General features: G+C 41.0%; 1 protein-coding gene across 4 annotated transcripts in view; it reads right to left on the bottom strand.

Annotated features, from left to right (window-relative positions):
- The window catches only part of LCORL (ligand dependent nuclear receptor corepressor like), a 162104-nt gene that overhangs the window by 66418 nt on the left and 78806 nt on the right, over positions 1-16880 (bottom strand). For all 4 annotated transcript variants that reach the window (XM_073609506.1, XM_073609516.1, XM_073609533.1 and 1 more), the window contains exons 3-5: positions 15987-16063; positions 15763-15892; positions 8548-8796 (exon numbers count right to left, since the gene is read on the bottom strand). In XM_073609506.1, the coding sequence (XP_073465607.1) occupies positions 8548-8796; positions 15763-15892; positions 15987-16063 (456 nt within the window). The remainder of the gene's footprint in view (positions 1-8547; positions 8797-15762; positions 15893-15986; positions 16064-16880) is intronic.

The raw sequence follows: 16880 nt of genomic DNA, 5'->3' as shown, positions 1-16880 counted from the left end.
GTTCCATGATCATTTCCAATGGGGTATACACTGTGTAAAGAAGCTCAACAGCGGGAGCCAAAATGGTGCTCATATGGTGTAGTATTTATTGAATTAAAAAGGGGTAAATGTACACATGCAGAAAAATGGCCATAAAGCTTACAAAAGAAAACCGCCGTTCCTACCATGAGGCTGTGGCGGTGATGACATCAGCGCATAGGCTCCTCCCTGGCCGCCTCGTGATAGGAGCAGCGGTTTTCTTTTGAAAGTTTTATGGCCATTTTTATGCGTGTATATGTACCCCACCCCCCCCCCCCCCCTATTTATGCAGTACTACACAACATGAGCACTATTTTGGCTCCCACTGGTGAGCTTCTTTACACAGTGTATACCTCATTGGAAATGATCATGGAACTATTGCAACGGACCCCTTTTTTCATTATTATTATTATTATAATAAAGGATTTATATAGCGCCGACAGTTTACGCAGTGCTTTACAACATTAGGGCAGACAGTAAAAGTACAATACAATTCAATACAGGAGGAATCAGAGGGCCCTGCTCATTAGAGCTTACAATCTAGGAGGGAGGGTCAAGTGATACAAAAGGGTAATTGCTGTGGGAGATGAGCTAATGGAGAAAATAGTGCAGTTGTTAGATGGAGGCAGGATAGGCTTCTCTGAAGAGGAAAGTTTTCAGGGATCGCCTAAAAGTGGATAAAGTTGGAGACAGTCTGACAGATTGGGGTAGGGAATTCCAGAGGATGGGCGAGGCTCGGGAGAAGTCCTGGAGGCGGATATGGGAGGAGGTGATGAGGGAGCTAGAGAGCAGGAGGTCTTGGGAGGAACGGAGATGGCGATTAGGTTGGTATTTTGAGACTAGGTTAGTGATGTAGCTGGGGGCAGAGTTGTGGATGGCTTTGTAACTTATTGTTAGTATTTTGAATTTAATTCGTTGGGCGAGTGGTAGCCAATGGAGGGATTGACAGAGAGGGGTAGCAGACACTGAGCGGTTTGTAAGGTGGATGAGTCTGGCAGCAGCATTCATGATGGACTGAAGGGGGGATAGTCTGTTTAAAGGTAAGCCAATGAGGAGTGAGTTGCAGTAGTCAAGGCGAGAGATAACCAGGGAGTGAATCAGGAGCTTTGTGGTTTCATTGGTTAGAAAGGGACGTAGTTTAGAGATGTTGCGGAGGTTGAGGCGGCAAGCTTTGGAAAGTGATTGGATGTGGGTTTTTTGGATTGGATTTTTCATCCACTATACCACTTAACAGCAGTACAAGGCCCATCTCGGTTCATCTTCTGGTGAGTGCATAAGATTGGTGGAGGGATATTACTGTGGAGAAACATTTGACAACACTTTGGGTGCAATATCCCCTGTTTACCAATGCCGATATATGACTGATGTCTGGTGAGTGTTCTGACACTATATTTACCATTGGAGGAGTTCTTGGGATAACCTAATAGTTATTTGATTGATGAATTTCCATTAAAGCTCACTATTTGGACTTTCCATCACGTTGTACTTTTCATCACTAGTTGGTGGCTTGGTTCCGCCACTTGGACACTTACTTTTTTGAACACTTATTGTACAGACATACCCCACTTTTAAGTACACAATGGGGCTTATTTACTAAAGCTGGAAAGTGCAAAATCAGGTTCACTTCTGCATAGAAACCAATGAGCTTCCAGGTTTTATTACCAAAGCTTCATTGAAGAAGCTGAGGTTAGAATCTCATTGGTTTCTATGCAGAAGTGAGCCTGATTTTGCACTTTCCAGCTTTAGTAAATAAACCCCATTGTGTACTTAAAAGTGGGGTATGCCTGTATTACCATTTTCTAGCGCTGCACATAGTTTATCTATCATGGTCTTCTGCAGGTTATATATTCACTTTGTGCCAGCTGCCTTTCACATCTTACCTAGCGCTCACTTTATTTTGGATTATTCACAATATTTAAACACGTGTTAGCTAAAATAATTACATATAATGCAATCTGGACAGGTAGCCTTTCACAGTTTGATTTTTTATCTTCAAAGATAACAGAGAAACTGAAGGGGAGTTCCAGTCGGTTTCCAACAGGCTATAGTACATAAGGATCTGTCCACTACAGTCACATATTTATGCAAAATTTACAGTGGCAAGAAAAAGTATGGGAACCCCCTTGGAATCAACTTGTTTTCTGCAGAATTTTGCCATAAAATGTTATCGGATTGCCTCACCGAAGTCACAATGATAAAACACACAAACAATTCATGTACTTTCTTGCCACTGCATTTTTTCATATCCACTGGATATCAATTTAGCAGTATATTAAGCAAACTGCATAAAAAAAAAAAAAAAGGTAAACAATGCAATAAATTGAAAGGACACATTGCACAGCCCTACACAAGGCACACTAGCAAGCATGCATTATACAAAGCATAACATTTGTGAGCGGGTATGAATGGGCTTCTAAGCTTGAGACGAAGGAAAACTAGAGCAGACAGAATATGGAGCAGCTGTGTATGGTAACCAGTCAGTTTCTAGCTTCAGCTTGTTCAGTTAAACTTTGAAAATGAAAGCTAAAAGCTAATTACAATGCACAGGTGCTCAATATTTTGGTTGATCCAGTCTAGAGGTCGACCGATATGGGTTTTTCTCTGGCCGATGCCGATGCCGATATTTAGAAATCGCAGTGGCCGATGGCCGATATGTGATGCCGATTTTTTTGGGCCGATATATTAGGCCGATTTTTTTTTTTTTTTTTTTTTTCCCCTTCATCTCATAAAATCTAACATTTAGACCCCTTTCACACTGGGGCTTTTTTCAGGCGCTTTTGGGCTAAAAATAGCGCCTGTAAAGTGCCTGTAAAACGGCTCCCCTGCAGTCTCAGTGTGATATCCCGAGAGCTTTCACACTGAGGCGATGCGCTGGCAGGATGTTAAAAAAAAGTCCTGCAAGCAGCATCTTTGGAGCGGTGCATACCACCACTCCTGCCCATTGAAATGAATGCACACCGCTGCCAAAGCGCCTGCAAAGCGTTTCGGCAGCGGCGCTTCAGGCGCGCATTTAACCTCTTCCTCGGCTGCTGCTGGGTGATAAGCTCCCCGCTAGCAGCCGAATAGCGCCGCTAAAATGACGGTAAAGCGCCGCTAAAACTAGCAGCGTTTTACCGTCAACGCATGCCCGCTCCAGTGTGAAAGCAACCTAAAGTGATACAGAAATTTTTTTTACATTTAAACATTTATTAAACAAAACAAACCTCCAATCAGTTCACTTGTATGTAGAATTTAGATTAAAAAAAATATAAAAAAAAAACTATATCTTAAAAATTAATACACAAAAACAGGTAATCAAAACTTTTGGACAAAAAAAAATGGGCTAACTTTACTGCTTAGTTTTTTTTTTTAATTTATTAGTGTATTTTTTTTTTAAATTGCGTTTGAAAGACCGCTGCGCAAATACCGTGTGACATAAAATATTGCAACAACCGCTATTTTATTCCCTAGGGTCTCTGCTAAAAAAAATATATATAATGTTTGGGGGTTCTAAGTGATTTTCTAGCAGAAAATACAGGATTTTTACTTGTAAGCAACAAGTGTCAGAAAAGATTTAGTCTTTAAATGGTTAAACTGAAAACTTCTCCACGGAGTTCAGTCTATTGATAAAAAAGAACTTGAAGAGATACAAATGTATCTTCTTATCAGACTTGGCAGGCTGCCCAGAGAAGGAGAGAAGATAACTTTCAGGCAACTTGCATTGACTTATATTACAGAAGTCACGGCTGAAGTTATAATCGGCCTTTTTTATCAGCACAATCGGCCGATGCCGATTAAGTAAAAAACGCCAAATATCGGCCGATATATCGGCCGGCCGATATATCGGTCGACCTCTAATCCAGTCTTTGTAAATGCCCCTCAAAAAGTGGTTATAAACCCTCGCATATACCCATTGAAGCGCCTGGCCTCACAGATGAAACAAATCCTCCTACATAAGTTGTACCTGTTTAGGCTGCAGTCTTCTCTTCTGTACCTCTGTCAAAATTTCATAAACCATGTCTTTGCCATCAGAAAAAAGGGGGCGGAGTGCTAAACACTACAGAGCTCAGTGAGAAGAGCTCTGAATGCTAATTGGAGGGGAGGAAAAGGACACCCCACTTCACACAGAGGGCTGAGGCCGTCAATCTGCTGGAGATCCCTCATATCACCATTTTTCTCTAAGTGTCAGCAAAACTTGTCAGCAGCAACTGATAAAAGACAGAAGTTACCATTGGTGCTTTGGATAGAGATAAGTACACACTATAGAGCAGGGTTTCTCAAACAGGGTGCCGTGAAACCCAAATGTTCCTCCAATGGTTGGTAGGGGTTCCTTGAGTAATGACCAATTTTTGCATCTCAGATAAGTTCCCAGTGACACCAATGATCTTTTTAGCTATCCGTAGGGGGAGGGGGGGGACAGAAAAACCACAGATGTAAGGAGCACTCTTACACTGACCATTACACCAATGTATCACGAGTTGTAGATATAGCCATTTTTAACAGGGGTTCCCTGAGACCATAAGGTTATTTCAAGGGTTCCTCCGTGTTGAAAAGGTTGAGAAAGTCTGCTATAGGAGTGATATGCTTTGTTCATATCTCATGTCTGATGCTTACAACCACGTTAAGTATCAGAAAGTGTAAGTTAAAATAAGCTTGCACCCCTTGCTGAATCCCAAGAACCGATTAAATATAATTTGGTGTACAAATAGACTCCAATTAGAAACTTGTACCTGATCACTCAGGCTAGGGCCACATTAGTGACTTTAATCTATAGCTACTTAAAGCTTTAACCACTTGTTAACAATCACATATTTTGCAGTACACTGAAATCAATGAACTGCTAATGAGATAACAAGTGAATCTGACTAGAAAGAGAAGGCCTTAGCCTTAAATTAAACCTATCACGATGAAATATGAATGTGGTTAAAGCCTGACTGTCATGCTGACCCCTTTTTCAATCGAATGCTTTTGATTCACTGACCCTTTAGAAGTACAGCATATACATAAAAACTTGACAAAATCCCCACGTCGAGTTGGAATAAATTTACCCATCAGTCAGCTTAAAAGCCAGGCAGCAAGTGGCTTTCTCCAGAGGGGTTCAGCAGTGTCAGAAACCATCTCTTGCAACAGGTTTTCCACAACCATTTCCCACATGGCTTCTGGGTTTTAACCAAATGTGGATCTTTCATTTCTATTTTTCACCAGCATTGCCGACTGCTAAGAAAAACTAGTACAGGAATAAGACCACAAAATACAACGATCACCCTCTGTGGGAATATATATTTATAGCTGGACCGCACCCTTTCAAGCAAATTCTTCTTTATCATCCATTGAGGGGCAGAGGAGTGTATTTTTATTTTTTTTTTAAAAACATGTATTTGCGCACATTCGTGCATATGCGTTCGTACAATTTTCATGCAAATTCGCACACAAAACGTATTCTCGCGTTTTTTGTTCTGCGCAATATGTAAATGGGCATTTGGGCGTAAATTACTGACCAAAACTGCAGATTTTTCCATTTTGTAACTGAAGAATGCACAGTGCTTTTTTACACGCCTGTGTGTATAAGCATATTACAATTAATGGGCTGCATTTTAGCTCAGTCAAAAAAAAAAAAATAAAAATAAAAAGCTGTACTGAGTTTTTTTCAAGCTGCAGTGTGTAAGAGGCCCAAGCCAGCCCTTATAGGTCTTAAATGTTTATGATTTGTGTCCCTAAATGGATGACAAAGAAAGATTTTCAACCCTTACAGTAAAAAAAAAAAATTCTCAAAGCCCATTGAGGGACCCCCCCCCCCCCCCCCCCCACACACACACACACACACACACACACCCCAAGAGAAAGATCTTACAGCAAGTAGGAAAATCCAATTTCTTTCCCCAAAACAGTTGAAAGGTTGCAAGAAAAGTTATGAGGATAGATCATTGGGGATTTCTAGGTTTACTGCATATCCTTTTAATTACTGGGATAAAAATGAATCCTGAATGACTGAACTCAAAACAGGTCATAGAGAGATAACCCTCCACTCAATCCTTTTGAACTGTGATCTATTAAATAAATCAAGCACCACAGAAAATATACCATTAAAGTGGTTGTAAACCCCATTCATGAAATTTGGCCTAGGCACATATCTGTAGCATTTACTTCTCTGTCCAAAGCTCTGAGTGCCATTTCTCTCTGGTGCTCTGTTCCCCTGTTATCAGCAGAGTCACTTCTGACAAGTTTTCCGCCACATGAGAATAGTAGCTGAAAATTTGTGTCCGGGAGCGAGCTTAGAGAGCTTGTCTATTCAGACTACAGCTCTGCATGTTCCTTCATTCCTCTGCCTGTGTGGAGGGGGTGTGTGTGCGCGCCTTTCCTCCAATAAGCTCACACAACATGTAAGCCCAGACTCCCCACCCACTGCTGAAAGAGGAAGAAAGATTTAACACAATCTGCGCTTTTCAAAGAGTGTAGAAAAGGGAAGACTGCAAAGATACAAGTAAATCTTATGTAGATGGATTAGTTTAATCTCTATATCATCTGAGGCTATTCACTTTACTGGGTAAATGTGAGGGTTTATACCCACTTATGAAATCTGCTGCGTATATATATCACTTAATGTGTCCCACTACATTTTAACATTTTTGTTACCATGTTCATATAATACCTAAATATTACTCTTACTCTGCGCTCTTTACAGCAGAAAATGTCACTGTTGACATGAATCTATGCTCCATTGGAGATCATGGTCTGATGATCCTTGCACAATAAGTCATTTGCATAAACGTGTCTAAAAGAAAAATATTTTGTTGCTGCTAGCAACTTTATTTTGCCATTCAAGTGACACATTTTTAAATGACAAAGAATAACCAACACATTTTTCCTTCCAAACAGATGTACAATTAAGTCAGGGACAGGTTCTTATTCTGTTGTAGTTCTACTTTAACCACCGCAGATATACCGCTGCAGGGCGGCTGCTTTGTGCCAGATCATGTACCTAGTAATGTGATCAGCTACCTCCGGGTCTGGGGCGCCCCGCTGGTGACCCGCTCCTGCTGTGATCAAACAGCAGGAGCCCAGCTGCGGGTACCGCAGACTTATGTCCATCAGCACCCACCAACTGTAAAGTACACAGGCAGAACGGCGATCTGCCTAGGAAACAAGGCAGGTTGCCGTTCTGTCAGTAGGGAAGGTATTGATCCTGTGTTCCTACGAAGCAGGAACATGGATCAATGCCTTCCCATAGTAAAAGCACCTCCCCCAGAGTGAGAAAACACAGGCTTGGCACACCCGTTAACCTTTTGATTGCCCCTGTTAACCTCTTCCCAGCCAGTGTCATTAATACATTAAAAGAAAACACAAAATATCTGCACTCGTTAAGGGACGGATAGTTGTATAAATTAAATTGTTAATATTCACATAAGCAGCCAGCACAAACGTTTCCTGGAAAACCAAACATAATAAAATGCAGCTCTTTAGAGAAACAAAAACACCAAGTGAATAGTGTATTATTTAAATACAATGGTAAGGATAGATATATAGCCCATAATGACATAGATCAAAGTTCCAAAAGAGTCCAGTGATGATAATCCCAAACAGTAGGTGTTGCAATGGAAACCACCACCGATGAAAAGGACACACACAAACCCTAAAGGTTGTACTACCCGAATAAAGTAGTCAGTACAGCATTGTTTACAATATAGACTTGTGATGTGACCATCAGGTTTAGTCTCCTTTCCAGAAATGAATCGAATCTCACATGGGAGGTAAAACAAACACTTCATTGTGAAGCATTACGTTAAGGTTCTTTAATAAAAAAGTGCCAAACTACTCACAAACATCGAATGTAAAGTTGCATGTGTGTCCACTAACAATGAGAGATAAGAAGTGACCGTTCCCAACCAGCAAAATGGCTGATCGTCGAGCGTGGCGACGTCACGTAGCTCAGCACCTCCCTATGCGTTGTCATCGTAGATGTCATCAGGGGTGTGGCTAAGTCTACGCTGGTCACCTATTTATGATCCGAAAACCGGAAATGGAAACACATGATGTGCGTTCCGAAAATGATGCCGGAACCCACAAGCTTGCATCCCAAAAAAACGGAAATAAGCACAACTGCAGACAAAGGTGGCTGTAATGAAACAGACTACGCCACTGTGTAACCAAAGCAAAGATTCTTTTGTTTACAGCGCAAAAAAAATACAGAGGTGCCATTATGCAAAAAAAAAAAAAAAAAATGGCCTGGTCAGGAAGGGGGGGGGGTAAATCTTCTGGCAGGCAAGTGGTTACAGCAACAGGAGTGATTTATAAAAGCGTGATCTTTCCCACTGCTCCTGTATAGCACTGCCTTGCTGCATGACAGAACTAATATATGGCCCACACAGGTAGAGACATGCTGTGGAAGGAAAGAGCTGCATTTTTGTAGAAATTCCTGATGATCAGTCACATCTTGTGCACAGTGTCCCTGGTTGTATATGAACCCAGGACTCCAGTGCCACATTACATGCCACTCTGCCAACATAGAATCCAGCAAATGCTTCTTCTGTTCATTAAACATGCATTCCTTACCATCCTGAAAAGAATGCTCCTGAATCCGTGTCACTGTGAGGTCTAAAGGACTGTCCTGATCTTCCTGAAGTTTTTCGGTTTGGTTCAGCTGGATACCATTACAGCCAAATGGAGAATCAACCATTTTTCCATTGTCTTGATACATTTTTCGGCTTTTTGAAACATATTCAATTGCAAACTGACGTATCATTTTCTTCATTAATTCCTGAGCTACAAGTGGAATGTTGGGATCACAGTTCCGAGGAAGATCTGAGTAGAAAGACACAAATCAGTTCTCTGCAACAATATGAATGCTATCTCTAACAATATTGAAATAACCATATTCATGAATGCACGGATTTGTAACTATATTTTAAATAAAAAGTTACATCTTAGATCAAGCAAAAGTCTACATTTTAAAAGGAAACCTCTCCAGAAAAGGAATACGGGGGATGCAACTGCAGACTTACTAGAAATATTAGTTCCCTGGCTGTCTGACTTAAGTCAAGCTTAAAAATGAGAAAGTCAGAACTCTCAATTTGCATAGTTGTTTTATGTGAGTAAATAAAAGCTCAGCAATGGTAGTATAAATACTCTGTACAGTCCTCCATTAAATGGTTCAACATCACTGAAAACATTAAGACGATACAGTGAGGAAGTGAATTAAAAGTAAGGCGCTCTCACACAACTTTGGAAACAAAAACATCAAAACCACATCTCAATACACCTGAACAAACAATCCACATAACGCAAAAGGCCAGAGAAGGAATCCGCCACCGGAAGTTAGCCATAGTGAAAACCAAGGGCCAGATGCTCTGAGGCCCAAGAGCGACGTTAGGACGTCACGTCCGGGCTGGCGGAAGAAAACAAAGTCGGGGACTCGGCAGAAAAGCCTGAGATTGTGCTTTTTTTTTTTCGTGCCCATATATGTTAATGATGTTCAAACCACACATGTGAGGTATCACTGTGAACGTTAGAGTGAGAGCAATAATTCTAGCCACTCTAACTCTAAACAGGCAACCTGTAAAAAAATTTTAAAGCGCCGTCTATAGAGATTTTTAAGTACCATGAACGTGCGCAATTTTTAAGCGTGACAGGTTAGGTATCTATTTACTCAGCGTAACATCGTCTTTCACATTCTATAAAAAAAGTGGGCTAATTTTTTTTTTCTCCATGAAAAAGAAAAAAAAAAAAAAAAAAAAAGGAAGGGTAAAAAGATCGCTGTGCAAAACCTGACATAAAAAAGTTGAATATATATATATATATATATATATATATATATATATATATATATATATATATATATATATATATATATATATATATATATATATATATATATATATATACTCTTTGATAACTTGGGGTATAACCAGTTTTATAAATGGCAGAGATGTGGGGTTCTGCTCCAGGCTGGGAAGCCTGAGATCCCCCAAAAAACAAAAAGAAAAAAAATTGCAATCTCATGCTTTCCTGCCGAGTCACCGGTATTGTTCACCTCTGCCAGCCCAGACATCATAATGTCACGCCCGGGCCTCCAAGAGTCAGAGAGACTGTCGGGGACCATGTGGTCCCCTCCTGCCGCCTGCAAGAACTATCAAGAGGCTGCACATTGACTACTTTTGAGTTCTTGTATCTAGGTTGGCACCAATTTTACTTTTATTATATATATACACTGGGGGGGGGGGGGGGGGGGGGGGATGGGGGAGTATTTGATCCCCTGCTGATTTTGTACATTTGCCCACTGACAAAGAAATGATCAGTCTAATTTTAATGGTAGGTTTATTTTAACAGTAAGAGACCAATCAACATAAATATCCAGAAAAACACAAAGTGTATAAACTGATTTGCATTTTAATGAGTGAAATATTTGACCCCTTTGCAAAACATGACTTAATACTTGGTGGCAAAACCCTTGTTGGCAATCACAAAGGTCAGACGTTTCTTGTAGTTGGCCGCCAGGTTTGCACGCATCTCAGGAGAGATTTTGCCCCACTCCTCTTTGCAGATATTCTCCAAGCCATTAAGGTTTTGAGGTTGACATTTGGCAACTCAAACCTTCAGCTCCCTCCACATATTTTCTATGAGATTAAGGGCTAAAGACTGGCTAGGCCACTCCAGGACCTTAATGTGCTTCTTCTTGAGCCACTCCGTTGTTGCCTTGGCCGTGTGTTTTGGGTCATTGTCATGCTGGAATACCCATCCACGACCCATTTTCAATGCCCTGGTTGAGGGAAGGAGGTTCTCGCCCAAGATTTGATGCTACATGGCCCTGTCCATCGTCCTTTTGATGCGGTGAAGTCGTCCTTTCCCCTTAGCAGAAAAACACCGCCAAAGCATAAGGTTTCCAACCTCATGTTTGACGGTGGGGATAGTGTTCTTGGGGTCATAAGCAGCACTCCTCCTCCAAACACGGTGAGTTGAGGCCAAAGAGCTCGATTTTGGTTTCATCTGACCACAACACTTTCACCCAGTTCTCCTCTGAAGCTTGCTAATGAACATCTGAATGATTCAGATGGACCTGCACATGTGCTTTCTTGAGCAGGGGGACCTTGCAGGCAGTGCAGAATTTCAGTCCTTCACGGCATAGTGTATTACTGTACCAATTGTTTTCTTGGCGACTATGGTCCCAGCTGCCTTGAGATCATTGACAACATTCTCCCGTGTAGTTCTGGGCAGATTTCTCAACGTTCTCATGATCATTGAAACTCCACAAGGTGAGATCTTGCATGACGCCCCAGACTGAGGGAGATTGACAGTTATTTTGGGTTTCTTCCATTTGCAAATAATCGCACCAACTGTTGTCATCCTCACCAAGCTGTTTAGTGATGGTCTTGTAGCCCCTTCCAACCTTGCGTAGGTCTACAATCTTGTCCCTGACGTCCTTGGACAGCTCTTTGGTCTTGGCCATAGTGGAGAGATTGGAATCTGATTGATTGCTTCTATGGACAGGTGTCTTTTATACAGGTAACAAGCTGAAATTAGGAGCACTCCCTTTAAGAGAGTGCTCCTAATCTCAGCTTGTTACCTGTATAGAAGACACCTGGGAGCCAGAAATCGTGCCAATTGATAGGGGATCAAATACTTATTTCACTCATAAAAATGCAAATACATTTATAACTTTTTTGAATTGTGTTTTTCTGGATAGTTTTGTTTTTATTCTCTCACTGTTAAAACAAACCTACCATTAAAATTATATAGACTGATCATTTTTTTGTCAGTGGGCAAACATACAAAATCAGAATGGGATCAAATATTTTTTTCCCGCACTGTAAAAAGGTAAATACAAGTGTAAATTTCTGCTGAATTGGGCAAAATTCAAGAGAAAATCAAGTATTGTTTGGCTACCTTTAGTGTGACTGCTGTTTCAGGAAGCAAACAGAGTGAGAGCGGAAACTCTTCATTACACTGTTGATTTTGTGAGGTGGTCTGTGTGTTTTGGACAAACTACACTATAGACGAGCATCAAGTCAGATTAAGGTAAACCAAGTGAACTTTCTGATTTTAAAAATACAGTGTGCTGAAAATTAGTTGGGTTGCCCATAAAGTAGAACTAAAGTCTCCATAGTTACCTGTCCAATGGTCCTGCACCAGCATCTTCTGAGTGCTGGTCTTCGGGCCTCTTCATTGGCCAGTGGGGGATCAGGTCAATCCTGTGCATGTGCAGGAGGCCATCATCCTAGTGCTTGAGACCAGCCCGACACTGAGCGGACATGCTCATGCGCAGCAACGTTTATAATGCCAGAGGAGACTGAGCAGGCAGGTAGGTGCATTTTATTTAAGAGGACGTCCTTTTGTGACGAAATGCTTCGGAAGGAGCCCCTTGTGTCACCATAATCGTGTTCCCAGAACTTAAGGTCTATGCCAGCTTGGGGTTCCTACATACATGCCCATGTTTTTATATCTTATGTGAGTGTATTTTTTTTCCCAATACATTGCTAGCCTTCATTGCACTATGGAAAGGCACCCTTCTCTTTTTCCATGAATAACCTTGTGTGGAGTTTTGTCGATTTGTCTAGATGTGGAGACCCAGATGTCAGGAGAGCACTGGGGAGATTAGAGTGCCAGTCTTGCTGTGATTTCATAAGCATTATATGACTTCTTTTGAAAAAGAGGGTCAGGGTAGTCAAGCAAGCACCTTACTACACTATGGGTGAAGGTGGTTGCTGGTGACACTTTGTTGTGGAAGTTTTCCAATGAGTACTTCATGATTAATTTAGAATATATGCAATTATAGGTATGCGTTTTTATAGTTTATATGTCAATTGTCACATTTCAGTTTTTCTTAAATTACTTTAATTAAGCACAAAAAGTTTGTATATTTAAGCTTATTGAGATACTTTCTCTCAGGCCCTTCACACTGAGGTGTTTTTTTTTGGGGGGGGGATAAAAATAGTGCCTGAAAAATGGCTCCCGAATCCTGAAAAAGCCTGAATGCTTTTACACTGAGGCAATGCGCTGGCAAGACTAAAAAAACCTCCTGCAAGCAGCATCTTTGGAGCGGTGTATACACCGAGAGTTGGGGACACCACACCATACCAGGACCCATCTGACCTTCATGTGCCTGGCACCTGATCCATACCTCATGATCTTGAGCCTGTATGACCCATTTATCGTATGACACCTAGGCTCCACCACAGTCGGTAAGAGTATCCATTTTTCCTCTACAATTTGTTATTGAAAAGTAACTTCAGACAAGCAATTCATCATCCCCATGTGACTGAAGACATCCTCACGGGAGGAACTCACCATGTCACATTTCTGTGAACTTTGTTTTATGCTGCACAGATTTAACACATTGTCCAGCTCACTTTGTTTTGTTATGGTGCACGCTCACATTATTTTTGTTCTAGTTGTACCACATCCAGTGTACACATTTACACAGTTTTCATTTAGCGCCACACTGTCACTTTATTTTTTAATATACACCGCTCCTGCCCATTGAAATTAGCAGCGGCGCCAAACCGCGGGTCATTTTAACCCTTTTTCGGCCACTAGCGGGGGTTAAAAACGCCCTGCTAGCAGCTAAAAACCTCCACAAAAACAATGGTAAAGTGCCGCTAAAAATACACCTCAGTGTGAAAGCAGCCTTAGGTATTTTCTGCTTAATTATTTTGTATTTTCACAAGTGCGCAGTTTTTCTTTGTACAGGTGCATTTTATTGCAGAAGAAACAGTGCATGTCTATTCCGCTTTAAGGCTTTTGGTCAGAGGATAAGAAGTGCCTGTCTCGTGTGGTGAAAAAAGCATAGCGGATTATAGGTACAACCTACTGAATTTGGATACAGCATATGCCAGCTGGGTAAAAAGGAAGGCAAAGGCTATTAGTAGAGAACCAACACATCCAGGTTACAGTGTTTGCCCTGTTGCTGTCAGAAAAAACATCTAGGACAGGGCTGGACTGGGACAAAAATCTGACCCTGGACCTCATCCAGACTGGCCCACTTTAATTTTGAATGTTCCCATCAGCACCCCCCCCCCCCCCCCCCTTCACATCAGAGTGGTCCCCATCAGAATGGTCTTACATCAGGTGTCACCCCTCTCTCGCTCCGTGTACTCACAGCTCTCCAGAATGAAGGCAGCTTCTCTTCCTCTCTCCAGTCATGTAATAAGTGACAAGGGGTGAGAGGAAAGAAAATCTGCCGGCTGTCTATCTCCCCCTGCAGGCTGGAGAGAGCAGAAAGCCTAATCCTTGCTTCAGCAAGTGTCGGCAGCTGATCCTTGGTGACAGGAATGACATCACAATCGCCCCCATCAGTGAGCAGCGGCTCCAGGACTGCACCTGACCGGCCAACTAAGCCATCGGCCCACCAGGAAACTCCCAGCGGCCAGTACATGCCTGTAGGACAGTTAAAACTCACGCTAAATTGCTTCAGGTATAGTTTTTAACCCCAGGGCTGTATTGTCAATAAACCCACCAGGTGCAGGGTTTTAGGAATTGTGTGAAATGGTTACTTTTTTATATTTCATATTTTTGCTATATTTAAAGACAGATAGGTAAATGTGTGTAAGGAAGTACAGTATGCATATGTGGTTGAATTGAAATATATATATATATATATATATACACATACACACACATATATATATATATATATATATATATATATATATATATATATATATATATATATATATATACATATATACATACACACATATATATATATATATATATATATATATATATATATATATATATATATATATATATATATAGTGTAGCATGACCGCGCAATTGTCATTCAAAGTACAACAGTGCCGAAAGCTGAAAATTGTCCTGGGTCGGGAAGGGGAGAAAGTGCCTGGTATTGAAGTGGTTATTGTATACCATTCTTGTACGAGAAAAATCTGTGCATGATCAGAAACAAAAAAAAGCCTTTGCCGTACGAGACTTTTTATACAGTGGTACCTTGAATTACGAGCATAATTTGTTCCAGGAGAATGCTTGTAATCCAAAGCACTCACATCAAAGCGAGTTTCCCCATAGAAGTCAATGGGAACTCAGATAATTCGTTCCACAGCAACTTCTATTGTATGCAGTACCTCATGTGGCCAGAGGTGGGGGGCATGGAGACACTCGAGAACGGAGTGTTTCCGAATGGCTTAGAGTGCATCCGAGCGGCTCCGAATGTCACCGTCTCCCCTACATCTCTGGCCAAATGTGGTACTGCACACCGCAGAGGCTTGAATCCTGCTCGTTTTGCAAGATAATGCTCGCAGAGTCAGGATTTTTTAAAAATAGCTCATATTGTGAAACACTCATTAACCGCAATCCACGGCATTACTGTACATTTCCTTCCTTGGTTCCGACTTGCTTTGAAATTCTTCAAATGTGCAGTCACAGAAAATGTCTATTATTGGAAAGGGTTTTTGGTTTTTAAATCAACCAATCGTCATGATCACATCAGGTTTGTTAACGAACCTGCAGGCTTGAGCTGTTGTAGCAGTGTGTAGCCTCTCAGTGAGAAAACCAAATTCCATAAAAAAAAAATATATATATATAAATAATAATAATAATAATAATAATGGTTTAGGATGTTACTGTGACAAAAAAAATAAAATAAAACCACACACGTTTTGTCCACTTGTCAGCTTATAATTAAACAATGATTTCGGGAGGCAAATCACGGCGTTATGCCAATGAAGCTAAATGTGGGAGATGTGTTGTTAGATTTTTTTTTTTTTGAGTCAATAGAAAACAAACACTGTAGACACAATGGAAGAAAACACATACCTTTCTTCTGAAAGAGTGCATTTAGGTAATTTTCAGCTTGGCATTCAATTTTCTCTGCGTTGAACTGGCCCTGAGATATCAATTCCCCTGTAGGTGTGGACTGTGCTGAACCAGCTGATGGTGTGCAGTCCTTACAAGGAAAAAAAAAGAAAATGATCAAAGTCTTTGAGCCCATGAGAACTCCAGTACCTTTTTTGTAATGTAATGCAGACAGAAATACTTACAACGGTCTCCTTGTGAAGGCTACATAATGAGCATTTCTCATCCACACACCAATCTACCAGTTCTTCTGGTTCACAGTCTAAAATACAGAAAAGACAAAAAGTGTTAAGAAAAAAAAAAAAAAAAAAGAAAATAAAAAAAAGCATTTTACTTGAACGTACAGTATATAGAGAACAGAAGACAGATAAAAAACGTCAAGTAACAATTCATAAAATATGGGATAAAAAAAAAAAAAGGAAGAGTCTACACCAGCCTCTCTCAACCTTTTAACCCTAGAGGAATAATTAATAAATTTTCAGGTCTCGAGGAAGCCTTACTAAAACCAATTTATCAGGAGTCAATGGGAACAATGCCCCTTAAAGTGCTCAGAATGCCACCCTTAAAGACAGCTGAAAAGATATCTGGTGTCATGCTGCTGGCTTTGCCAAGTGATGCTGAACCTTGAACACCAAAAAGGTGGTTCATCAGCCACAGCTCAAAGGAACCCCTAGCAACCTCTGGAGAAACCCCAGGGTTCCATGGAACCCTGGTTGAGAATGGCTGGTCTACACTAAAGTGGATCTGAACACAAAGTGATCATATCTAGACATGTTAATGGTGCCTAAGCAGTACCCTAAGGCTCCATTCACACAAGATTGCAAGCGGAACAGCCACAATTCCGCCCCATGTTTTGAAATGGCTGCAAAATGCAGGATGCGTTTGTGATTGCATTACTTCTAATGGCACCCAAACGTGCGGCAAAATCACGCAAACAAAATCGCGAGACGCATTTTGCCCAAAAGAAGTTCCATAACTTGCGTCTCGTGATTTTGTTTGACAAATTGCAGCAAAAAAAAATCGCAGGACAATTAGAACCAATGGAATCACAAACATGTCCCACGTTTTGCAGCCATTTC

The sequence above is a fragment of the Aquarana catesbeiana genome, linkage group LG01 (assembly GCF_042186555.1).
Source record: "Aquarana catesbeiana isolate 2022-GZ linkage group LG01, ASM4218655v1, whole genome shotgun sequence".
Classification (NCBI taxonomy): Eukaryota; Metazoa; Chordata; class Amphibia; order Anura; family Ranidae; genus Aquarana; species Aquarana catesbeiana.
This window is presented reverse-complemented; position numbering and strand designations above follow the sequence as displayed.